The sequence below is a fragment of the Pleurodeles waltl genome, chromosome 3_1, assembly GCF_031143425.1.
Source record: "Pleurodeles waltl isolate 20211129_DDA chromosome 3_1, aPleWal1.hap1.20221129, whole genome shotgun sequence".
NCBI classification, from domain to species: Eukaryota; Metazoa; Chordata; class Amphibia; order Caudata; family Salamandridae; genus Pleurodeles; species Pleurodeles waltl.
In genome coordinates this window covers 700,917,746-700,945,084 of record NC_090440.1, presented here as the reverse complement: position 1 = coordinate 700,945,084, position 27,339 = coordinate 700,917,746, and the positions used below count along the sequence as shown (strand labels likewise).

General features: G+C 47.0%; 1 protein-coding gene across 2 annotated transcripts in view; it reads right to left on the bottom strand.

The window, feature by feature from the left end:
- The window catches only part of LCK (LCK proto-oncogene, Src family tyrosine kinase), a 221,494-nt gene that overhangs the window by 109,522 nt on the left and 84,633 nt on the right, over positions 1 to 27,339 (bottom strand). For both annotated transcript variants that reach the window (XM_069223368.1, XM_069223367.1), the window contains exon 2: positions 23,251 to 23,354. In XM_069223368.1, the coding sequence (XP_069079469.1) occupies positions 23,251 to 23,349 (99 nt within the window). In that variant the 5' untranslated portion in view covers positions 23,350 to 23,354. The remainder of the gene's footprint in view (positions 1 to 23,250; positions 23,355 to 27,339) is intronic.

Sequence of the window (27,339 nt, the reverse complement as noted above, 5' to 3'; positions counted from 1 at the left end):
GACTCTAAATTTACCCTAACCACCCTCTACCACTAGCCACCCCAACCCCTACATTTACCCGTACCACTAACTCTAATTCTTTCCTTCCTTTACCACTACTCCAAAGCCCTAAAATTACCCTTGTCACCCTTTATCACGACCAATTCCTAAACCCTAAAATTCTATTTACCATACTTTACCACTATCCATCTATAAATCCTAAATTTAGCCTCATTGTTTTTTGAGATAACTATATATCACAAGAAAACAACAACCAGCCAGAGCAAAAATCCAGACCCCAAAGGATACAACGAGTCACAAAGAAATGAAATGTCCAAGAAAGGAGTGACTCAAACAGACTAACTAAAGAACATAAATAAATAGTTACACTACAAAGTTTCACCCCGCCTCCCGCAGGTAGTATAAGATTGCTTGCTCAGTGGCTGCTCAGCTGACACTGCTGGATATTCAAAAAGCATCATGAGTGAAGATTCCATTTGGAATGTGGAACCAATAGAGTCCTGATATCTCATGGGATATGCAGTAATCAGGTGGTATTGTCAGTGATGTTCAGTCTATCTTGATGCAATGATTTTAAATGGTACATCTAGATGTGTTCTCTGGAGTCCAGTAGTTTTTCCTTTCGGACGTTTCCCAGGGAAAATCTTCAAATGTGATAAGAAATTGTCCACATGTTTAAGATGATTGTCAACAGGCTGGTCACGTTTCTTATTGATTATTGCTAATTTGTGATTCCTGATCCATGTATAGAGGTAATTCACTGTTTGGCCTACACATTGTTTTTTACAGCTTTAGCATTGGTACTGTATCACATAAACAATGCATGTTGAGCGACATGTAAGATGCTGTTGTATGCCATAGGTTGTCCTTGTAACAGTACTTGGTACGGATGATGCTTGTAAAAGGTATTCACATGTGATGCACTTTTTGAATCAGAACAATTAACCCCTGCATTTGTTACACTGTGCTTGTGTTCAGTTCTCACAATAAGAGATCATAAATTGGTAGCTCTGCAATAAGTAGTTTTGGAAAAATAACCCTGTTTTGCATTATGTTTTTGTAGCTGGGAGCTAATAGATGATAGTAGAACACATATGGGATTCTGTCACTTTTGTTTTTACTGTTGGTATTGCAAAATAAGTGCTTCCCTGAGTAAGCACTTATTGGAATACCACCAGTAGAAACAAAAGGGGAAGAATCCCATTTGTGGTTGACTATCCTCCATCAACTCCTAACTACAAAAACACAACGCACAATATAGGCCATCTATCTATCTATCTATCTATCTATCTATCTATCTATCTATCTATCTATCTATCTATCTATCTATCTACTATCTATCTGCCTGCCTGCCTGTCTGTCTGCCTATCTATCTATTCACAAAAAAAAGGTTAAAGTAATGTTATAGTTAGGTGAAAAGGTCAATTTAACCTCTAAAACCACTGAAATTCACCAGTTATTGTTATAGTTCTTTCAAGTAAATATAGCTTGTGCCCTAAGGTAAATATAACTGACGCCCCTGCCAGCTCAGAAAGAGGTGCTCATTGTTTTTCCTTTCTCTCTGTTTCAGGCCAGGTCCAGTTCACATTGTTCTGGTAAATAACCTCATTTTAAGCACATAGTTTGTTTTTCCAAGTAGTGTAATAATGTCAGCCCATCAGAAGTGAGATGCTTCTATTTGCATTTGAAATGATATCTTTGTCCCTCTCAACCAATGGGCTATTTACCCTCCTACAGCCTGCCACAAATGCATCACTCTGGAAATTAATTATGTTTCACACGTCTGCCATGCACTATTACACATAATACCATCTTCCATTCCTGGCATTTCATTCAACAGCACGTTGCACTATAGGGTTTGTGCTTTTTCTTTTAAGACTTTCCAAATGGGTTCAACACCTCAGAATGCAAAGTAATGTTGGCTAACATGGCACAACAGACCAAAAGTGTTATACTGACCATGTGTGAGCTATGCTTTACAATTTTACAAAGAGTTCTAGTCCATTTCATAAACTGCTTGTTTCACATGTAAAACTAAAAGTAAACTTTGGTCACATAATTTTTCAGAGTTCACTCCTTTATTCACACCATTTATTAAAACTAGCAGTGTCAATGCGAATAATCATGTCTTTTATGTAATGGAAAGTTTTATAGCTAGCTTCTCAACAAAGGTGCAACATGGACAGCAACAACACAACCTTCCCTGAAACAAAGAATAAACAAAAGACAATTGTCAATTGAAGGGGCAGCATCACACAATTCTCTCACACACACAGAGCAGTTTCAATACAAGTAGCTTACACACTAAAGAGGAAGATATGAGATTAAAAGTACACTGTCCATAAACAGACCTAAACATAAAAGATGCACAAAACAGGAAGAAACAGCCAAACCTTAATTCAAGTACTCATATACAATGATGAACCTTTATCTACCTAGCCTGGTTTGGTTCAGGCACTGAGAAGCATCCGAGAATACTACCATGGATGTACAGTTTCCGAGTTATGGGTCTCTAGTTTGGGTAAGGTTGTGTTCCCTCTTATGATGTAATTTATGTTCTCTTTTGTTGAATTGTTATACATATTAAAATTGTGTGGGCAAGCTAAAAATGTTTTACTACAACATTAAGAACAGGACGATCAAGCAATAGAAACTGCTTATCTTGTCCAATAATGCTTCACCATGCAAATATTGCCTCAAAGGAGTCTGGCACCATCCTCAGGAATATAGGTATCATTTATATTATATATTGTGAAAGTCCCTTTTTCATAGGGCATCTTCTGCAAGTTCATTTAATGTATCCAAAATATAATTTGTATTTTGTTAGTATGATTGGACAATAACAGTGGAAAAACCCCTTCTTCGTGTACCATATACACGTTGGGCAGAGACAGTGCAAGCTGCCCTCCTTCAGATGATAGATAAACCTAAGGCAGCAGCAGCAAAAGATTTCTCCATCATAAGATGTGTACAAATTCAAAAAAGCAGAACATGAGGTTGAGGTTTTGCTTACATTACACCTAAAGCATGAAATGACATCCCACTACACATCAGACCCTCACCTCTCTTCTTGAATTGCACAAGAGGTTGAAGAACTGGCTGTTTGACTAAGGGCCTGATTTAAATCTTGGCAGTATCAGTCCCACTGTTAATTTTCCATTGGATAGCCCTCCCGCTGCTTTGCCAGTCTTCCCGCTGTATTTAGATGTTGATCATCCCATAGATGAAAGTCCATCAACAACCGCTGTCACCGCCTGGATTCAACCACTGTGCCTACTGTGCAATAGGCAATAGCAGTTGACAGCGGGACTCCAGACACTTTTACCACCAGCCCAATCACGATGTGCCTTCCCGCTGACGTAACTGTGGCAGCTAAGCCTCCATATGTGAGTTGGCAGATTGCAAGAACGTACTATTTTTAGAGTTTACTCATTTCCTGCCGCAATGAACCAGATTGTACAAGTCCTTTGCTGCTGCTACTGGACCAAGAATAAAATCAACGCTGTCCTTGCCGGAAAGGTAAGTGAATATTTTACCTGTTATCCTTGGAATTGTCTGCATACATTAGCACTGGACACTGGACACGTGCATGTTAAAAGAATACTTGCAAGCCCTATTACAATGATGTGCAATACATATGTCTATAATGTAGTAGTTAGAAAAACTTTAAAAAACACACCTCAATATATCATTAACACATACCAATCTGGTACTAACTTCCTTCATGCCAATGGACACCTACACAAAAAGTGACATCAATTCCTCAATCGAAATGTGTCCATACAGGTGTGTGTGTGTGTTTGTCAGGGATGTAACAAAGGCCCCCACAGCCCCGTGGTGCGGGGACCCCCAACCTCTGCAAAACAGCACCTGGCCTGAGTGAGTCCGGGGGCGCGGCTCCCTCCATGTTCTGTGCAGGGGGCCCCTTCCAGTTTCGTAACGCCACTGGTGTGTGTAATAATTTACTCCAAACCACCATATCATATACATTAACAGTACACATCATTGTAACTACATAAAGCAATTATAATGTGGTAATTGCACTACACAAAGCAACAAGTGGGTTTACACAGAATGTACAACCAATGTTACCTCTAAACTTAAAACATGCCAAAGTTGTTTATGTCCCCTTCGTCTGTGCAATTTCTGTTAAACATTAGATGTCATTTAACTGTAAAGTGTCATTTTCCCTGTGTAATTCATTGTATTTCATTAACACGTCATGGTAAAATAAAACACATGCCTTCTCAAGTCACAAAAATAGAAACATTTATCATTTTGGTGTAACGGTCCAGATGATGAATGCGTGCACCAAAATTAACATGCCCATCACAAAAGTACAACACTAATCTATGCACTATATAAGTATGTCAAAAATGAAACCTGTGCTTGGCATTGTAAGAAATGATAAGACGTGCATGTCGCATACTTTTGCATAAAAAACATTATCAGCAAACAGTTACTAATAATCTAAAATTAATGCCAGGACAAAGGTATTGAAAAGAAAATAATTTTAAATACAATAATGAGATACTTCTCTCCATGAAATGAAAATAAAAAGGAATGCACTGTCCAAAGAGTCCAGGAGCAGACAAGTGGGCTTCAGGCCCTGAACTTGCCTCCTAATGGCACTGCCAAGTACAGCCTCCTCAGGAAGGGGCATCTATTGGGCACAGAGCAGGCACTGCAATGATCTTACTTTGGGTTTGGGCTTGGGAGGACTGGCTTGGGTTTCGGGAGCGGTGGGTTTATGTTTGGGAGTGGGGATTGGGATGTAGAAGGGATCAAGGCCAGGGCGCATAAAAGATCTTCTTTGGAAAAATGGGTAGGATGGTTGGCAGGGAGTTGGGTTTGGGAGGTAGAAGGGGTGGCAGTGAGGGAGGTGCATGTGTCTGTTGAGGGGGCAGTTGCCCATGGGTCTGGTGTATGTGGTGTACATTTGAATGTGTGTTTTTTTCCTGGGAGTATGTTGTTCGAATGAGTGTGGGCATTTGTGTGCAGTAGGTATTGTGTCAATGTCTGCAGGCATGTGTGTGTGTGGATGTGTGGATGTGTGTGCTGTTGAGGTGCTGGTTGTGGTACTTGTGGATGTGGTGGTGCATGTGGGTGTGGTTGTGGGTGTGGTGTCTGTTGGTGTGCTGGTGGTGGTGGCGGCTGTGCATGTGGGTGTGGTGGTGGGTGTGGTGTCTGCAGGTGTACTGGTGGTGGCACTGCATGTGGGTGTGGTGGTAGATGTGGTGTCTGTGGGTGTGCTGTTGTTGGCTATGCATGTGGGTGAGGTGGGTGAGGTGGTGGTGCTGGTGGCGATGGTGGGTGTGGTGTTTCTATGTTTGTGTGTGCACTTTTTGCTATGTTTGTGTTTATGTGTGGATGTGCTGCTTGTGTGTGTGTTGGAGTGGCTGGGAACAGGAAATTGGGATGAGTAAGGGGCAGATTTTGAGGCAGTGAGGAGGCTAGACCTTGGAATGACCTCTGTAGGCCAGATGTAGCACTATGAATGCCTTACAAGTAAGCTAACATTTGTCACATCTGGCAACTAAACCCATGGATGGCATTCAGGAGTGCAGTCTGGCCTACACAGATGTTCCTCAGTAGGTCAAATAGCCTCCTCACTCAGCACAGCCAGGGGAAAGGGGTGGGGAGGTCCTGCAGCAAAGGATATGCCACCGCTTTTAGGAGGACAGTTTGGCCAACTGGGGTGGAAAAAGGGAGGATGGAGATGGGAATGTGGGTGGCTGACAAGGTTGCAGGTGGTAAAGTTGAAGTAGGATCTACTACCACTAGGGACTGGTCTTCTGTGGAGACCTCCGAGAAGGATGTCGATGAACTCATGGCCCTGTGCCTGTCCCCTCACCCTCTGTGCCACTGGTTCCCTTGTTGGTGGTCTCAGCACCCCACCCACAGTGTAGCCAATGTCTCCTCCGCCTGCCCCTGATGTTGCTGAAATGGCATATATAGTAGTTTGACAAATCTTCATATTTCACCAACTTCAATGCTCTCAAACTTGGGTTGTTTATTATTAGTACCTCATGCATGTAGGGAACATTTTCAGAAACCATTTGGCTATAGTTTTGTAATTTCTCATGCTATCTCTTATGTCATGTACGATGACCTTGTCTCTTATCCATTTTAATTTCTGTGCAGGAACTGTTTCACACCTCTGTTTGCTAGGGCTTTGTTGTTTAGAATAGTGAATTTATGTCCCCTAAAATGACATAAACCAGAAATACATGGGTACATTGTGATTGCAAGGCCAGATAATCTGCTTGATTTACATTCACAAAAAGAAAAATATGAATCAATGTGTGTCTACAAATAGTAATGTTGTACCAATATTTCTATAAACTGAAAGCCTGTTTCCTTAGTCTGCCCATAGGCCCCAGGGTCCACACCTTCTTGGCGATGGCCTTTCAGATTTCCCGCTTTTGATGAGTGTTGACCCGTACAGATGAGAAATAAGAAAGCAAAATATGTTTTGAGTAATTCTGCTTGTCTGTAGTGTTGTGAGACAATTTTGTTTGAATCTCCTACAAGCATTTCTAAAACACTCAGTACTGATTATTTACCAACATTTCAAAGTTCCTAGCAAATACTAATGTCCAGTGACCTGTTGACTGCCCTCAACACTTTCTGACTCCTCATATTACCAATCCAGGTCACAAACATCATCTAGGCCAGGGCTATGAAACCTTTCCTGTAGTGAGACCCCCTTGTGATTAGTCCAAATCGTTGTGAGCTATTGAAGGCTAAACAACCTGTGCATTATTTGCAGACACCCGACGCACAGCTACATTGGCTTAATGCCTAATCTTATAAGAGTCAGATACTATGGTTTGGACCTCATACAATGAGTAAGGGCAGTATGGAATGGCTGCCATGTGTGTCAGCGAGAACATGGTTTTTGGTGATGTATGAACAAGTGTGTGTGTAATAATGGAAGGAACAAGTTACTGAGAAAAATATTTCCCATTCAAACATGTAAGTGTTTCTCTGGGTTCCTATACAGGGACAGGACCTCCATGGTGAGGAGTTCCAACTCCTTAGGGGAGAAGGCAGGGGCCCTGTCATTTGCGTTGCCTGACATCCTAGCTCCCAAAGGTCAGTAACAGCAGCAAAAGTGGAGGAGGTGGTGTTGGCTGCAGTGTTAGGAGGCAAGTGAGCTTTTTATTTGATATGCAGCATACAAGTACATGGTATGCGCAACCCGCGAAGGAGATGGACACAACCATTGACTTTCGTGCACAAGCAAAACAAACAGATGATGGACAGAATGCTGAACAATGCAACCATTCACCCCAGTCACAAAGATCTGGGTTTAATCCATTGTTTTTTGCCCACCATGCCAGCCCAGTTTGGACCCAGCCATATGCAAATCAGTCTTGACCCTGTTCCGCATGGATAGAGTCAGCCCGAACTGCCAATCCAGGTCCTCCCTGGACTGGAAACAAGCATCCTGGGACCGGTTTCAGGGTATCACCCTTCATCAGCTAGACTAGCTTGAATCCAGTGGCGCAGTGAGCATGGGACCCATGTCTGGGCATACTCTTTCCACTTTGGGTGACAAAATCAAAACAAACAAATGATGGATGGAAAGCTGAACAATACAAACATTCACCCTAGTCACAAAGATCTGGGTTTAATCCATTGTTTTTTTGCCCACCACGCCACCCCAGTTTGGACCCAGCCATACGTAACCAGTCTTAACCCTGTTCCCCAGTGGAACAGTTCAGCCCGAACTGCCAAACCATCACACATGTTAACCTATGGCTGTGTCATTCGTGGAGTGTTACACCTACTATGCAGTCAACTTCCACCAACGTCCGTTGTCCTGACGTCAAGGTCAGTCACCCGCCACTTTAGGATGTGAAGCAGTGTATTTTTAAATTGGATGTGTGCCACCACCACTCAAAATGGTGGCTAGTTTGTTTACCAATGTCAGATACATACAACACTGTTTGTGTCAATATCAGACACATTAAAATGTGAACTGTTATTGTATTTAACATCAATAGTGCAGCGGTTTATGTTGTACTTCCGTTGATGGTTTTAAAAAATAAATAACAATGGGATCTTACCAATACACTGTGGCAGTACCTGAAGGCATGTCACAACCACATTTCAGTGGTGTGCTATAAGAAGGAATAGCACCATACCCCTGCAAATGTCACAACGTGGACCTGAGAGGACCTGGCTTGCTGGTAAGTACAATATGACATGAGAATCATTTGCTTTAATTCTAGTTTTGGAATGTACCATGGGTTGACATATTTTTTCTCAATATATTTATTACTTTCATATAGGAGACTCTACTTATCCTAACTGACCATGGTTGTTAGCACCGCGGAGGAATCCAACAATGCCACGGGAAGTCTGCTTCAGTGAGGCCCATGGAAGAACACAGAGGAAAGTGGAGCAGGCTTTTGGGCTCCTGGTGGCCAGATTTCACTGTCTGGACAAAATCGGTTGAGCCCTCCTCTACTCACCCGATAAGGTGTGCCAAATCACCATGTCCTGCTGCATGTTGCACAACATAGCCTGGCGACAGACCATCCCATACATCACAGAGGATGGAAGCTATGAAGAGTCACTGCACGAGGATGTTGAAATGCCGAATGAAGATGACAGTGACAAAGAGAAAGAAATAGACATGTCAAGATGTTATTGACAACTTCTTCACCTTAGTGTAAGTTTACCCTTACAATTTGTATCACCAAATGTCAGAACAACATAGTGAACATAGCAATCTGTGATGGCAGTTTAGTTGTGATGGTTAGTTGAGGACAGTCCAGGGCAAAGATGTTTGTTGATTAAAGTTGTCATACATTGAACACTGTGTTTATTGATATTGATTCTCTTTGCTTGTGCTAAGTACATGTGTCCTAACTGATCATTTGAGGCAATTTGTCTTATGTGAAATCATTAATTTTCCCGTTATTCTGTTTTAGGATCCTTCGCCATGTCAACTTCATTTGGATATTTCAAAGTTGTGACATTTGCAGTGATATGTTGCTGTTGGAAAGTACAAAGGGAATATTTGTTGATCCGGGGGGACACACAAACTTTGGATGTGCAGATTTTGTACAGAGACAACTTGCACAGTGATTCAATAGAGGTTCTTGAGATTGTATTAAACCTGTTTTCTGTTGAATGTTATAACCAATGCAATATGTGCTGATTAACCTGCTCTAACTACATGTCAAAGGCAAGGCATAGCATACTGAGCTCCCTTCACATTGGATAAATCTTCATTTTGTGTTAAGTGCATGAAATTGTTGATGTGTCTCATCATAGTTAAAATAACCTTTTGTAGCACACCACAGAAAGGTGGTTGTGACATTCTGCCAGATACTGCCACAGTGTACTGAGATGATCCTGTGTCTACATAATGGGGTACTGCCATGATTGTGACTGTTGGTGTAATTGATGCTTAATTCCTATTGTAAGGCAGGCTGTCTGGTTCCAGCTAAAGACAAATCAAAATTAGTTTGTCTAATAAATATGTTTTTTTGATATTTTTCCCCTTCTTCCATAGTGCCACGGTCTACATGACACAGACTATTTGAGTTATGCATTGGTTGTATAAATTGTCAAATAATTTTGACAAAGATTTGTGACTTATAAATGTATGACACCCATACATTGAGATATCCATCCAAAACACCCATGCAATAGCCACTGCCATAGTACAATGCTGAAGGGGTCCCGCAACAGAGGTTTTGAATGCACATCACCTGGCAACTGTGCCTCAGTGCCGTACCTGTTCAACCTTTTGTGGGTTGCCAGTATGTCACTTCTTTTACTACTGACATCTTGGTAAACAGGCATCCATGAAAACAGAGAAGAGGTTGAGGAGTGCTTAGAAAGGAAGCAAAGGCTAGTTTTGCTGAAAGAGGCTTGAGAATGTTCCAGAACTAAGATTTTCCAGACAAAAGTATCTCAATTTGAGAGGCTTCAGAGAAACATCCAAAACAGCTTCATTAGAACTGTGCTGTCCGGACAGTTCCATGAGACCCGTTCTTGAATTCCAGGTTCCTCGAAGAGTTACATATTAACTGCCCCATGACAGTGAAATAGACGAGGCATGCAATCAAACAAAACCTGTTGTCTTTGGCTGCTGAGGCTGAGAAGGTTTGGTGAGCACAGGTAATCTGTGTCTCATTTCCTTGGGGTTTCTTGCTTGTACTCTAACAAGCACTGTCCACTTCCTTGATGCTTCTCAACCACACTGATCTATGAGATATCCTGTATTTCAAGATCACTCTTTGTCAAAGACATCCTGTTGCATGGTTACTGCCTTGTAAGGTAACCGGATTTTTCAAACCTAAAACCGAGATATCACACAAACACAGACGTAGCACCACTAAGGCACAGACATAATCGACAGCCCTCACAAACACAGAAAACAAAGCCAATTTGACATGAAGGGATAATTAAATGCAAGCTTTACACACAGTACCCTATGTGTTTGTTAAATAGCTTTCTGATAAGGATTGTTAATTAATCCTGAACTTGGACATTTGAAAACGTACCTCCCTCTGTGTGTTCAGTCAACACACTCAGAAACTCTGAAATTTGTCAGGAAAGATGGTGAAAACCAAGGACTGCTCTAAAGCAATGGTTCTTAACCTTATGACTTTTGAGGACCCCCATTTAATCATTACTAGAACCCGGGATACCCAGTGAATCATTATCGGAGTCCAAGGACCCCCATTGAGTCATTACTGAAAGCCAGGGACCCTGGCCTAAGGGTTTCCAATGATTTGGACTCCAAAACAATACACAACAATCAAAGAAACAATGGGGGTCATTACAACATTAGCGGTAAAAGCCGCTTACCGCCGTGCAGAAGACCGCCAATACACCGCCGCGGCCGCGGAATTCCGCCACGGTCATTATGACCCAGAGCTCAGAATTCACCAAAATTTAGACACCCACACAAGTCCGCAACACCAAAGGTCAGTGATAAACTGGCGAAAACAAAACCTCCACCGTCACGGCAACAGGAATACGCCCACACTATCACGACCCATGAATCCACGCAGCGGTCTTTCAACCGCGGTATTCCATTGACAGTACACACCGCCGCGCTCAAAATACACACACATTTACAAAACACTACCACATTGGACAATTCCAAATACACACACCTGATACACATACACACACCACTCCCACACACCCAATACAATATAAAAAACACACACCCACATCACCCACAAACCCTTACGACCAAAAATTCAGAAAGAAGGTCAGAGAGAGACACCACAATCTACAAACAAGCATCCACAGGCACTCAACACCATCACCCACATAACATCCACGCACCTCACTCAACACACCACTAAATATCACCCCACACATCACAACACACACCAACCCACACATCACCCACACCACCCAATGGCACGGCAAAGACACCCCAGGTTTTCTGAGGAGGAGCTCAGGGTCATGGTGGAGGAAATCATCCGGGTAGAGCCACAGCTATTCGGAGCACAGGTGCAGCACACCTCCATAGCTAGGAAGATGGAGCTATGGTGAAGAATAGTGGACAGGGTCAACGCAGTGGGATAGCACCCAAGAAATAGGGATGACATCAGGAAGAGGTGGAACGACCTACGGGGGAAGGTGTGTTCCATGGTCTCAAGACACCACCTTGCGGTTCAGAGGACTGGCGGCGGACCCCCAACTCCTCCCCCACAGCTAACAACATGGGAGGAGCAAGTCTTGGCTATTCTGCATCCTCAGGGCCTCGCAGGAGTAACTGGAGGAATGGACTCTGGTAAGTCAAATCTTTACTATTACATCCCCCACCCTACCTGCATGCCATCACATACTCCCACCCTCGCCCTCACCCCCATCACTCCAACTCCTCACAAATGTCCCAATATCACAAACCACCCATCCCAAAACCAAGCCCTGCATGCAACGCCAAAGCATGGACACCCATCACCAAAGCATGGCCACTGCACATACCCATACACCCCCCTAAACCATCATCACACAAGGTCCCACACAGGAATGCAAGCACTGGGGTACACGGTCACCCACCCATTGCACACCATGGCACACACAGATGCAATAATCGTGCTTTTACACCCCTACAGGACTCCTACCCAACGTCACGGACAGGAGGGTCCAGACATGTCCACACCACCAACAGAAGAGGCCCCCAGCTCTGTCCAACTGGATCTAGATGACCAGCCCGGCCCATCTGGGACCTCGGGACAGTCGGTTCCCCTGACACAGTCACAGGCCACCACAGAGCTTCCCCCCCTCTGGAAACACCAGCACAGCACCCACCCAGCGGGCCCATACCTCTGTCCCCAGGACACGTCAATCAGCAGTGTGTCCACCACTACAGGGAACCCAGGCTAACCCACCACCCCAACAACAACAGGGACCTGGGGGCAGTGGCAGTGGGCACACAGTTCAGGGGACAGAGGCCCAGGGAAACAGGGTAACTGGGAGGGCTGCTGTGCGACAGGGGGAGGACAGGCCCAGGGAACCCACTCTCCACGAGGCCCTCTCCAACATCATGGGAGCCTACCATCATTCCCAGGAGACGATGGCAACGGTACTGGCCAAGTTTCAGGAGACCTAGCGGCTGCAGGAGGAACAGTATTTGGGCTTCAGGGAGCAACTCAAATCCATCAATTCCACCCTGGGCACCATCGTAGGGGTGCTGAAGGAAGTCCTCAACACCAGGAGGGACACTGTGGCACAACAAGGGGCCCCTGACACTAGCCTGGACGATGAACTGCCCACCACCTCTGCCGGCGCTAGTGGACAGGAGGCACCGCCACAGGACCACCACACCAGCACCCCACCCCCTGCAGATGGAGAGCCACCCTGCAAACGGTCCCCGAGATCCAGGACAAAGACAGAGAACGATGCCAAGACCCCCGCCAAGAAATGAGACCACCCTTATTGTCATCCTTTTGTCCCACCTTGTCCCCCTGTCCATCCTTAAACTGCCATAGCTCCACTTCCTATGCCCCTTTGGACAATGCACCTGTGAGACTAATAGCTTGGACTCTGCCATGGACATTCCTCCACCATCACCCCTCACCATTTTACAACCCCCTTCAATATTGAGCACTTAAATAAACACCCTTAAAGCACAAAACAATCTGGAGTCTGTCTGTGATTTTTAATTAGTGTATTAGCAATTACAGTGACAAAATGCTCTTTCAAATGTAATATCATCATACCTATGTCACACAGGTCTAATCCATGAGGAAACAAAGCAGATGTCACACAGTGGGACCCACATCTGTGAAATTGTAAGGGAAAGTGAAAACTCAGTGACCATACACTGGGTGAAAAGGACAGACAGTAGAGAGGTAGTAGTGTTAAAGTACATGTAGCAGGCAGGTTTGTCTTCTTACCTGTGTCTCACTGGAAGTATTGCAGGATCACCGAGTTCCTGTTGTCGATGTCCTCTTCTTCTGCTTCCTCGTCTTCACTGTCCACAGGCTCCACAGCTGCCACAACACCTCCATCTGGACCATCCTCCTACAGAAAAGGCACCTGCCAGCAAAGCCAAGTTGTGAAGCATACAGCAGGCCACGATGATCTGGCACACCTTCTTTGGTGAGTAGAATAGGGAACCACCTGTCATATGTAGGCACTGGAACCTAGCCTTCAGGAGGCCAAAGGTCCGCTCTATAATCCTCCTAGTTCTCCCATGGGCCTCATTGTAGCGTTCCTCTGCCCTTGTCCTAGGATTCCTCACTGGGTTCAGTAGCCATGACAGGTTGGAGTAACCAGAGTCACCTGCAAATGGCGAGGGACAACGGTTAGACACACACTAACTCTTAGGGATATCCCAAGACCAGACAACTATTCCCACTGATTTGGTTCCAGGTGCTCACCTAATAGCCACACACGGTGCCTCTGGAGTTACCCCATCACATAAGGGATGCTGCTATTCCACAGGATGTATAAGCATCATGCACTGAGCCAGGGAATTTGGCATTAACATGGGAGATGTACTGGTCTGCCAAACACACCATCTGCACATTCATCAAATGGTAACTCTTCCGGTTTCTGTTCACCTGTTCACTCCTGCGGGGGGACCAAGGCCACATGTGTCCCATCAATGGCACCTATGATGTTGGGGATACGTCCCAGGGCATAGAAGTCACATTTCACTGTAGGCAAATCCTCCACCTGAGGGAAAACGATGTAGCTGCGCACGTGTTTCAGCAGGGCAGACAACACTCTGGACAACATGTTGGAAAACATAGGCTGGGACATCCCTGATGCTATGGCCACTGTAGTTTGAAAAGACCCACTTGCTAGGAAATGGAGTACCGACAGCACCTGCACTTGAGAGGGAATTCCTGTGGGATGGCGGATAGCTGACATAAGGTCTGGCTCCAACTGGGCACACAGTTCCAGGATTGTGGCACGATCAAGCCTGTAGGTGATGATCACATGTCTCTCCTCCATTGTCGACAGGTCCACCAGCGGTCTGTACAGCGAGCACAGAGTCAACCAACTCTGAGGTACGTAAATACAGCTTACTCAGAAAACTATTCATAAAACGAAATTTGCCTGTATGAGTGTTGAGCAAAGGCCTAGGTATGTGTGACGCAGTTAAAATTAAAGCCATGTGGGCCCCTGAAATGGCGGCTGCCTGACCGGTAAAGTGGGACAGTGGGATATGAGGTAACTGCACTGGCGTTGTACACCGTTACGGTAGGCGGTCGAAGACTGCGGCGCAATTCTGCATTGGTTAACATTGGACCCTATGGGTCCCAAGAGCCAATGAGGATGTACGCCGGCGGTGATGGTACGCACCGCCGCGGACGTGACTGCCATTTTCTATCTGCTCAATCACTCGATACCTGATCTTCGACAGGAGAGGACCTACACTGCAAGTGCTGCTGTGACCTCAGTCTGTAAGAGACAATGGCTTGTGCGTCTGGGGAAAGGGCCCCTGCCTTCAGCACGGAGGAGTTGGAGAAACTCGTGGATGGGGTCCTCCCCCAGTACACGCTACTCTACGGTCCTCCAGACAAACAGGTAAGTACACTGGGAGCATGCTGTATGGGCAATGCCTGTGTGGAGTGGTGTGGATGTGAGATGGGGGGGGGGTAATGAGGTGTGCATGAAACAACGGTGAGTGCGTGTGCCACATGGCAAGGATAGGGATGCGGGCCAATGACTGTGACGGTGCAGTTGGTAATTTCTCTTTTTCCCCGTACTATTCCTGTAGGTCAGCGCCCACCAGAAGAAGGATATTTGGTGTGCCATCGCCAAGGACGTCCGGACCCTGGGGGTCTACCTCAGACAGAGCACCCACTGCCAGAAAAGATGGGAGGACATTCGCCGCTGGAGCAAAAAGACGGCGGAGGCCCAGCTGGGGATGGCCTCCCAACGTGGGAGGGGTGCCCATCGCACCATGACCCCCCTGATGTTCAGGATCCTGGCGGTGGCGTACCCGGAGTTGGATGGGCACTTGAGGGCATCACGGCAGCAACAAGGGGGTGAGTACACTCTCATTCAGCTGATTCAGAGCGCATTATAGGTGTCTGGGTGGGGGAGGTGGGCTGTGGGTTCCCCTAGGCCAGGGCGAGTTTGCTAGTTAAGTCCCCTTTTTCAGGCAGACCCTGTGGCACCCCATCCCACCTGGGTACAGTGCCAACTACACCTAGTCAGGCTCCTGTGACATCCATGTGTGCAGAAATCGGCCATAGCCTTGTAAGCCATGTCCCAGGGATTGAATAGTGGACCCCAAGTGCACGGCTTAGTGCAGGGGGCTTCTGTGTCTGTCGTGTCCGCCAACGGTAGCGGTATTGCATGCACTCAACATGTCTTTCTTCTGTCTCCCCCCCCTTTTTGTGGTCTCCCTGTACTTGTGTGGATTAGCATCATCAGGCGGAGGAGCAGTGGCACCGGAGCAGGAGGGAGCTGCATCCCACATGGCCCTGGAGGGCGAGACTATGGACTGAATTCACCAGTGTGACGGAGGGCAAGGGGAGCTCCACGGCGGGGACAGGAGCTGACACCAGCGATACGGACTCCTCCTCTGATGGGAGCTCCCTTGCAGTGGTGGGCCCATCTGTGCCCCCGCGTCTACAGGTACAGCCGCCACCCCCCCTCCAGCACCACTGTCCCAGCAGCCCCTCAGCCTTTGCCCCGTGCCCGCTCACCCAGGAGGGTGGGCATCACCTTCGCCCCAGGCACCTCAGCCCCTGCCCCTGTCACCCCTGCTGCCCTCAGTGGGGAGGCCATTGACCTCCTCAGGTCCCTCACTGTTGGGCAGTCTATCATTTTGAATGCCATCCAGGGTGTAGAGAGGCAGTTGCAACAAACCAATGCATTCCTGGACGGCATTCATTCTGGTCAGGCAGCCCTTCAGCGAGCTTTTCAGACTCTGGCCTCAGCACTGATGGCAGCCATTGTCCCTGTCTCTAGCCTCCCCCTTCCAACTTCCTCCACCCAGAGCCACACCCCTGTACCTCAGCCTATCCCAAGCACACCATCAGACCAGCATGCACACACCTCAACACACAAAGGAAGCTCAGGCAAACATAAGCACCACACATCCCACAGGCACTCACGCAAGCATCAGACACATGCAGACATACCAACATCCACTGCCTCCACTGTGTCCCCCTCCTCCTCGTCTCCCTCATCCCTCCCTGTCTCGTCTCCACTCACACCTGCATACACTACATCTTCAGCCACTACGTCCATCACCAGCACACCCACCACCACACCCCGCTCACGTGCAGTCACCACCCCCACTACCATTCACACATCCCCTGTGTCCTCTCCCAGTGTGTCTGTGAGGCCACCTCCCAAGGTATACAAACGCAGCCACACACCCACCCAACAGCCATCCACCTCAGGACAGCCTCCAGCCCATGCACCTTTACCCAAAGTCAGCAAACGTACACCTCCTACGACCACTACCTCTTCCTCCACTCCAAAACCCCCTCCATCTACCCGTCCCAGTGTTCCTAAGAAACTTTTCCTGTCCACCCTTGACCTCTTTCCCTCACCTCCCCCACCCCGTCAGTCTCCTAGGGCCCGACTCTCCAGGTCCCAACCTAGCACCTCAGCCACAACATCGGAGGGACCAGTGGTGCCAGTAGTCACCGGATTATGGAGTGCACCAGGCAGCAGGTCAGGCAGTGTGGCAAGGAGCCACAGCACGGACAGTCCCCCACCTGTCAAGCATCAAAAGTTGGCCAGTGCCTGGCAGGAGAGGGGGAAGACACCAGCCACCAAAGCTGCTCACAGGGGTACAGTTGGGATTGTGGAGTCAGCTGCGACACCTTCCAGGGTGGGGAAGGGGCACAAGAAAACCGGCAAGTCTGGGAAGATCAGCATGGCGGAGAAGACAACCATCAGCCCCGCCGCCCAGGAGGTGACTGCCAGCAGCCACACTGCCCCAGACAGGACCGCCAGCAGCAGCCCCGCCGCCCAGGAGGCGACCGCCAGCAGCCACACTGCCCCAGACAGGACCCCCAGCAGCAGCCCCGCCGCCCAGGAGGCGACCGCCAGCAGCCACAATGCCCCAGACAGGACCGCCAGCAGCAGCCCCGCCGCCCAGGAGGCGACCGCCAGCAGCCCCACTGCCCCAGACAGGACCGCCAGCAGCAGCCCCGCTGCCCAGGAGGCGACCGCCAGCAGCCACACTGCCCGAGACAGGACCGCCACCAGCAGCCCCACTGCCACAGACAGGACCGCCAGCAGCTGAACCGCTGCCAAGGACACCGCCCGCACAAGCACCGCTGCCAAAGACACCGCCGCCACAAGCACCGCTGCCAAGGACACTGCTGCCACAAGCACCGCTGCCAAGGACACCGCCGCCACAAGCACCGCAGGCCCATGAGCGCCAAAAGCTCTGACGCTACTGAGGCGCCCACGAGCAGGATGAAGCACTCTGGGCACAAAGCCCCCTCCAGGACCAGTGGAGATTGACATCCACTACCTCAGTCCTTGGCAGGATGAAGCACTCTGGGCACAAAGCCCCCTCTAGAACTAGTGGAGACTGTTATCCACTACCTCAGTCCTTGGCAAGATGAAGCACTCTGGGCACAAGGCCCCCTCCAGAACCAGTGGAGTATCACATCCACTACCTCAGTCCTTGGCAGGATGAAGCACTTTGGGCACAAAGCCCCTTCCAGAACCAGTGGAAACTGTTATCCACTACCTCAGTCCTTGGCAGGATGAAGCACTCTGGGTACAAGGCCTCCTCCAGAACCAGTGGAGATTGACATCCACTTGAGAGACTGTGGCTTTGCACTCTCCAGGATAAAGCAGTGGGCAAACCACCCATTGTAGAGACTTGAGATACTGTAGCTTTGCACTCCCCAGGATTGAACAGTGGGCAAACCACCCACTGTAGAGACTTGAGAGACTGTGGCTTTGCACTCCCCAGGATATAGCAGTGGGCAAACCACCCACTGTAGAGACTTGAGAGACTGTGGCTTTGCACTCCCCAGGATTGAACAGTGGGCAACCCACCCACTGTAGAGACTTGAGAGACTGTGGCTTTGCACTCCCCAGGATATGGCAGTGGGCAAACCACCCACTGTTGAGACTTGAGAGACTGTGGCTTTGCACTCCTCAGGATTGAACAGTGGGCAACCCACCCACCTTAGAGACGTAAGAGACTGTGGCTTTGCACTCCCCAGGGTATGGCAGTGGGCAAACCACCCACTGTAGAGACTTGAGAGACTGTGGCTTTGCACTCCCCAGGATTGAACAGTGGGCATGGGACCCTCTCATGGATTTGGCGTCGTGCACTCAACCGGCTCAGGTGCCCACCCTTTCCCTTCCCCCAGAGGTGCCTGTTTTATTTCTATCTGATGCCCCTGCAGTGTTCTCTCCGTCTTGTTCGGGTATCTTGTGTGGGCCTCGCCCATGCCTTTTGGGCCCAGTGATCCACAGACTATGATGGTGGACTCCCTTGAACTTGTGTTCTTTGTGTATTTAATTGTATCTAGTATAAAAGTATATACTTGTAAATATTTTGGATGTATGTAATTGAATATATCACAATTTTTTGACTCATTTCCTTTTGTCCTTGCATTCTTCCGGGGGGGGGGAGGGGTTGAGGGGTGTAACTGTGATGTATCATGATGTATTAGCGTGTGTGTTGTAGTGGGTGAGGGTGGGGGTGTTGCATGTGTGTGTCACTGTTTTTTCCCTCCCCCCTCCCCTGTGTCGTAGGTGCAGTACTCACCGTGGTCTTTGCCGCCGGCGTTCGTGCTCCTGGTAGAGAAGCAGGAAGATAAAGGCTGGAAAAATCTGGAGTTCTGGTTCCACGGCATCCTGGTTCCACGTGGGGTGTGCAGAGGTGAGCGTTTTCCCTGTCCTGTTCCCGCCGTGTTTTTGTTTGCGGTGAATCCGCCCCAGAAAAGATGGCGGATTGGTGGGTTGTAATTCTGTGGGCGGTACATTGTCCTCCACCTGTCTGTTGACGGTGACCGCCATGCTGTTTGTTTGTACCGCCGTGGCGGTCGGAGTGTTAAAGTGGCTGCCTATGTTGGCGGTTTCTGCCACGGTCGTAATTCCATTTTTTTCACCGCCGGCCTGTTGGCGGTCTTACCGCCGCTTTAACACCTACCACCAGGGTTGTAATGACCACCAATAATTCATCAAACAAATACACAAACAATTCAATATTTCAGTTAACTCCCAAACAAATATTTTTAAAAACAACATTTTAATTTTAATAGGAAGGTTGAAGCATTTCTAAATTCAATTGAGGGAATTTATTATCCATATTATATTATATTTGATGCAATTGCACTGCTCCCAAGAATCTTTTCGATGATACTAAGTTAATTGGTTGCCTCCAAGTTCAAATTCCTTACACATTTGTAGAACATTTTAAAATGATCAGCCGTTCATTTTGCGTCTTTATTTATACACACTTTATTAATCTATTAATGTTTATTTTAAGTAGTCATGGACCCCCCTAAATTGGCCCCAAGGGATCCCCAGACCACAGGTTAAGAACGACTTTTCTAAGAAATCCGTGACTCTTGGTCACCCTGTGGGACCCCTGAGAGTTTCTGCTACTGCTTGCTAAACTCGATCTGCCCCCTATCATTTGCTGAGGGTGTCTGTCATAAAAAATTCTTGCTGCCCTCTAGGATTGCTGTTGTTGTCAGAACATACCCTTACTTTTTGAGACTCACTCTTAATGTCAGTGCATGTTTTAACGTCTGCTAGTAGTTGCTAGGATCTGCTTGTAGTAGGACTAGCATATATGGCAACAGGGCAACGCCAGAAAGACGTGCCCACAAGTCCAGTGTGGGATGTTTTTGTGTCAGTATTGGTTGGTTTTAGGGCCATTGAATGCTGGTTTAGTCTTGGTTAGTGCTGAGGCTGCTATGCAACATTCTGGAATACGTGAAAGTGGTGGCTGTCAAGGCAAAACCTTGTCAAGTTGGAGAGTTTTCTGGTGGTCCAAGTTCACCCTGAGCCTGTTCATACCTGGGGCACGCATGATGGCAATGGACACTCTTAGATCTGGGAATTACGTCTGAATGCCCAAGGGTCCAGCATGAATTTCCCACCTGACTGGAGGCCTGGTGGGTGAAGTTGAGGACCCTGATGGAGTGTCAAAGAGACCAGAGGCTACAGCAGGTTCTGGGCCTGCTAGCCGCCACTGCATGAACGCCAGCTCATTAAGTCGCTCTGTTCAACAATTGAACTAGGGGGGCATTACCAATCCAGAATGCTACTGATAGAGAGCAAGCTACTACTGGACACATCCACAGAAGATGATTTTTCCCTCATGACATGTAGTGACAGAAGAGAAAGTGAGGAGTTCCTTGTGGGACAACCTATCCTGTTGATGCATCTAGGATTGATCTCTCACAAGGAAAGGTCATGATTAGGAAAGATCTACAGGTGACTACTAGGCGCATAGATGGGAAAGTACCTTCACAAGAGGAAACTATGGAGGGAATCAAGGACCTCTTTATATCTACAGAACGAGAGGTGGGTATTTAAAGAAGAGTGTGACATAGGTGAAAGCATCAGCTGCGATACCAAGGTTCGAGGAATGTAAGTGTGCCTCATCGTCCAACATAAAGCTTAACCTGGAGTATTTAGAGTGTGAGTCTAAGGCCACCAAACTCTGCATTCTGTGTTTCCCTAATCCAGCAGATTCTGGGGACCTAAAAGCTGAAGTGTGAGAAAGTAGATTTGAGCACTTTGTCTTAGTTGATAGGATGATTAGGCTACCTACCAACAGTTTAAAGATGAGGAGGCATGCAAGAGCACAGTCATCACGCAGCTAATGTGCCAACAGTTGTAAAGTGTACATGTTCCCTCACTTGTGTTTGACAACCCTAAGACATAGGAAAGACCTGCAGTCTTTGAGGAATAAGCTTCTGCCCCCCGCATGGAGGTGCCCCTATGGTTCCCTGCCAAATTGATGATACAGGATGGGGAGAAAACTTGATTGTTCATTTACCCGGAGGTGGCCTGGGAGTTTCTCGCTGCAAAAAAACAATAGTAGGCAAACCGAAATCTGGCTGGGGGTTCTGCAGCCTACTCTGAACATTCACCGCAAGTTTGACCGAAGAGTGTCCCTGCTTTGTATCTGGTATGAGACTATTGCCTTCTCTCAGGGTGGAGAGAGGACATAAAGGAAGGGAAACCTGGCTAAATGAGGAAGTTAACTATCTAATGTTACACTACCTATAAGTTTTTTGTCTCCGTCTCTTTTTCTCCCCATCCCGCTTTTACTTGATTAGATTTTGGCTATGGCCTAAGATTGATGACTCTGTTCCCAATTTAGAGATGTTCAATATTTTATAAAGGTTTCATCTGATATTCGGTATAGGCTGGGAAACTCAAATCTCAAATATTGACAAGTCACAACATTGTGACCATAATATTGAAGCACAAAATACTGAAAGGTAACTTTCTATGAATTTTCTATACCTAACTCCACATATACGACCCTTGATGATATATGGAGTTAAGAATAGTAAATCCTTACCTCTCTCTGTGCACTTACCTGTGCAATATTTTGTCCCTTGATATTGTCGTCACGATACTGCACACTTACGTGTTTGATCAGCTGTCCTGCGATGTTGTGTTCACAATGCTGTGACCAGTTGATATTTGGAATTTAATATTACCTACTGCAATCTGATATTTCAGATTATATATTTTAAACTGGATTATGCAAGTGTTGTATTTTGGCAGCTGCCGGTCCTTTTTTTCCTTTTAAACTAATAAGATATGTTAAACCAGAACATGCACTACTTGCTGCCCATTTTTCAGAAAATGTTCCACGAAGGTACCACCAACACAGCCTCCCACAAGAAGTCCTAAATTACGATTTAGGAACGTGGGGCAGCTTTTCTCTTTAGACACTGGGCCTGTTTTAGTCCCAGTGTTTTCCTGTTGGTCGGGTGATTTGCCACAGTATTTTAGTGTTAACATCAACCTGCACTTGCATCGACTACATAATGTTGACTGCCACGATACTGTCATGATCATTTACACCTATACTTGCCTTTATGTGGGATATTGTGTAGCCTATGTAGATGAAGGTCCATATTACTGACCAGGATATTGTGACATACAACCAGCTGGAAGTGTCAGCACACATCCCTCCTACGCTCTGGACTGCTGGTGGTCTCTGCACTCACCTTACTCGCCTATGTGAATTGCGGTTGTGTCAGCACTCAGCACACACTGTACCTGTCCTCGGTCAGCACACGTTCCTACTGCGCTCTGAAAGTTGTCAAGAGCCAGCACACAATCCTACTGTCGCCTGGAAGTTGTCAAAAGTCAGCGCACAATTCTCCTGTCCTCTGGAAGTTGTCAAAAGTCGGAGCACAATTCTACTGTCCTCTGGAAGTTGTCAAGAGCCAGCACACAATCCTACTGTCGCCTGGAAGTTGTCAAAAGTCAGCGCACAATTCTCCTGTCCTCTGGAAGTTGTCAAAAGTCGGAGCACAATTCTACTGTCCTCTGGAAGTTGTCAAGAGCCAGCACACAATTCTCCTGTCCTCTGGAAGTTGTCAAGAGCCAGCACACAATCCAGCACACAATCCTACTGTCCTCTGGAAGTTGTCAAAAGTCAGCGCACAAACGTACTGTCCTCTGGAAGTTGCTATTAATTGTCTCAGCCACCACCCCTGGTGTCCTCTGGGAGTCGCCGATGGAGCCAGAACACCTCCATACAGTCCTATACGAGTACTCAGCTTTGCGCACCGTCTGCCCCTTGCTGGAACTGTCAGCACGCGCTCTTACCTGTGCGTTGGAGTCCGGCGGGATGGGGAAATGGCAGTGTTCACACAACTCTATGTTTTCAATCCAGTCATCATAATCAGAGCTGCAGCTGCAGCCCATTGTCCCTGTAGAGACAGAGAGAAGACACATGGTGAGCGCACATACTGACACAGCGCCGCACTGCGCATTAAAGCCCCTTTGGGCACGTCCTCACTGAGCAGGCAGGCCATCATTAAAACGAATGTGTCTATCTCTAAAGAAAAATGGACGGGTGGAGGATATAAAATACACCAATGAGATTTCAGGGGCCTGGTCCCTCAGCTGCACAACAAGCCCACCGGGTACTTCTGCACTGGAAGTATTATCAAGTCTGCTCGTATCCATCGCGCTTTTAAAAAGGTTTCTAGCTCAGTTTCCTCTCTTAGTTTCTTGCTAGGGCCACAGTGCTGTAAAGGACACCCTGGCAGATCTGCACAGAGTGACGCACGCTCTACGTGATCAACGAGGGATGAGCTGAATCTGCCCAGTGCTCGGATTGTTAGAAAAAAGGTTCCAAAATAAATACAAAATATTGTGCCCTGTGCGCCCCCATAGTTAAGAGAACTGTGTAATACTCCCCCTACCCGGCTGCCCTGAGACCCGACCACTAAACGATCTCTTGTGCATTCTCCGGGCCCCTGAGCAGTCATGTCCCCCGATACTGTGACAAAGTCACGATAGTCCTGAGGTAGGAAAGGAACCGGATGCTTGATATGTCCCCCTCCCCGCCAGCCCCTGGGCAGAGTGGCTGTTGGTGGCTGCTAATCTGCCCTGGTTTTAGCAATTGGCTAAACCCAGTTTTGCTGCCTGTGTAGACACAGAAGGAACCGATCTCCCAGGAACAGGTTGATCCCACTTGAGATGTCTGGCTTGTGACTTTCACGTCTGCGTCCCAGTGTCCGTTTCCTGCTCCCTATTCCCAAATAAAGCAATCATGGAAAAATGCCTACGAGGGTGGTTGAATTCAAAGGACGCTCACTTTTTGATTCGACCCTTGGTTTCCACCAGCACCCCAAGTTTCCCTTAACTACTGGTCATGTGTAGGCAGTAACAAGCATGCCTTGTCATCTTTCCAGGAAGCTGTACAGCACTAGTACTCAGAAAAGTGGGCAACCAGTTGCTCATTTCCTCAAAGGTGCGACTGACCTTAGGCAAGAGGAGATGCTAAAGCCGGTCCTTGGAGGATTTGTGGCTGGACTGTCCGCCTTAAACATGAACCACCTTCACCGAGAGAAAGAGAGCCAAAGTCCAGCTGATTGATTCCTGTGTAGAGGACGAACTCACGGAAAAAGCCTGCCCAGGAACCGCGAATATCTGCACCCAGCTGGCCTGTTGGACACCTGAAGCACTCCTGGAGATCAGCATCATGGGATGGATGGAGACTGACAAAAACCCTGCGCCTGCTATAGTGCACGGCCCCCTGGGTCCACACCTGTATACTGATGCACTACCTCGAAGGCAGCATCTCAGCCCACGGCCCGTGAGTTTAGGTTGCTATACTGAGTGGCAGAATATCGCCCTGCCATAACCGCCTGTCCAGGATGTCGAATACCACAATATCAGGAAGAAAAGTATATATAGGTATTTATAGATTTAATATTTTTAGATTCATATCTATGGAGAGATACATACTGCTAGTTGCAAGGCTGTGTAGGTCCAGTAATTATTGGGAACCTAGGGTACTGGTGCGATCCAAAGACCCAGTCACAAGGTGAACCACGTTCGAATGTAAGCACGCTCTTAGATATATACATATAGATTCATATATGTGGAGCTGAAATAGTAACTCTACACTTATGTACATGGACGGACCTTCCTGATATTATGTTAGACAATATTCTACACTAAATAGTGTGGCAGGATGATATTTGAAATCGATGCTGTGGAATTCCGACCCTGTTGGGACATGAAATGTAGCTTTAAAGGGGTCGGTACATTCCTGCTGACTAGACTGACATGACCTGAGTGAAACACTATATTTTTTTACCTTTGCTCCTGATGCTCATGCAAGCCTGCAAGGCTTCCACTTTGTGGGCCAAGTCGCTGTACATTTAGAGCCACTGGAACCTTTGTTTTATGGCCTACCATTCCGGTGTTATCACCGTTTCTCATTTGGTGACCCTCTAACCCTAACTGAGATCCCCCTGCTCTCGTTGGACACCAACCTAGGCACATGGGGCTCTACTGTTCTTAAATAAACATGAGTGCCAAATGAGAGGTCCCATCCTACTTCACTGTGGCCCTCAGCACACGGAATAAATTAGGACAAGCCTGGAACCTCACCCAGTCTCCTGAGCTATGTCTGATGACCTGGCACAACAGCCGCCAAAAAAGGAGACCTTACTGCCCTTCCCACCTTATTGACTTGAGACTGGGCACACTTTCTCAGTGCCAACGAATAGACCCCCCTTTAATGGTTTTGGAATACCCAATACATTTTTGGATGATGTGTATGATGAAGATGTACACTATTGGGTCATACTCAATGAGGTATACTCCTTGAACCGGAGCATGCAGTGTTTCACTTAAAGAGTCATGGTAGGAAGCTCTCCGCAACAAATCCTCCACTGAGCAAAGCGCGCAAACTGAAAACTCAAGTAAACCAACACTCTGAGGAAATACGAAGATTGCTGAGTCTCTGTGATCCCTCCTCCAGAGGAAAACTTTTGCCGTAGAACTAATGCTAAATGGACTAGAGCGCCCAGGGTGCATCTACACCACACACACAACTTTGACATGTCCTTCAAGTGCCAGACCACTGCTCAGATGGGCCTTTACATCGAGAATGTTTATTACCTCGTCATGCAATAACTTCGCATTCACACAACTTGGTGGGTAAGAATTTAGAATTTCCAACCTGCTATGTAGGACTGATAGCCCTTTTCCCTGTAAAGGCAAATCTTTCTTATGGTTATCCTCGCAGTCAGGTTTAGCCACACTTAACTGCACATGCACTAGAATTACCTATTGAGAAGTCTTTCAGTTACAAAGAACATTATGGTACCTCACAAACATCTTATTTTAACTATCCTCCTTTTTCTAACATAAATGAAAACAAATTATTTTTTTAATGTGGAACAGTGACCAGACACTGATATGCCGGTACTTTATACGTGAATACTGTGCCATACTATTTCTGAATTCTACTCCTACACCACCTACTCCAACAGGCCCTCGCGCGGAAAGGGAGTACCTGGGCAATCCAGTGGAAAGCAATAGCAGCTGAGGACCTGGAACCTGGAGGTAAGCGAGTATACCCATAGTTACTAGACTTTAGCCAGGGATGCCCCAGGACAAAGGGAAAAGGACACACAAAGGGTATCCCAGGGACACATTTGTTTATCATCTGCCAGTCAACCAGAGCTTGGACACCAATCTGAACTAGATTTAATGCAATTTCCTCTGAGCACTACAAGTTTGTTCCTACTCTAGATGTTTTATTTTCTTTAGAAAGACCAGGAAACCGGTTGAAATGCGCACAGAATGGTCACCATCCTTTTCCCTTAAGAAAAATATTTACATCTCATGCAATGTACAATGGACGATCTGAGTTGTTTATTGAATTATTTTGAACACAAAATTATGTTAATGCTTTCGATGCTGTGATTCTGTGGAACTGCACAGACCAACAATGAAAAGGCTGCTCCTGGGTTCACTTTGCACCATAAGGCGTGTGATCCTATTTTTAATTTATTCTTTATATTTTCATTGAGATAAAGTTAGTTATTTCAGAGCATGCAAGTGGGATGAGCTGGGCCAATACCACCATGAGAATTTTCTCCCGGCTAGTGCGTTAAGGGGCTTGTTTAGCCCTTGGCATGCTGTACTGTGTCCCGACAGAGCAGCAGATCTTCTGGCGGACTAGAGCCTGCCATGTTCAGGGATCCCCACCAGCCTAGCGGAGGTCTCTGTGACTCCAGAGGCACCGCTCCCACAGCAGCTCCTCTAAAGGTACTGACGCTTTCCTATGTGGGTGGTGGGGCCAATGTGCCTGCGTAGGAAATCCAACTCCCAAAGCATGACTTTGTTTCTGAAAAACAAAAAATAAATGTGCCTGGTGTAGAGACTGAT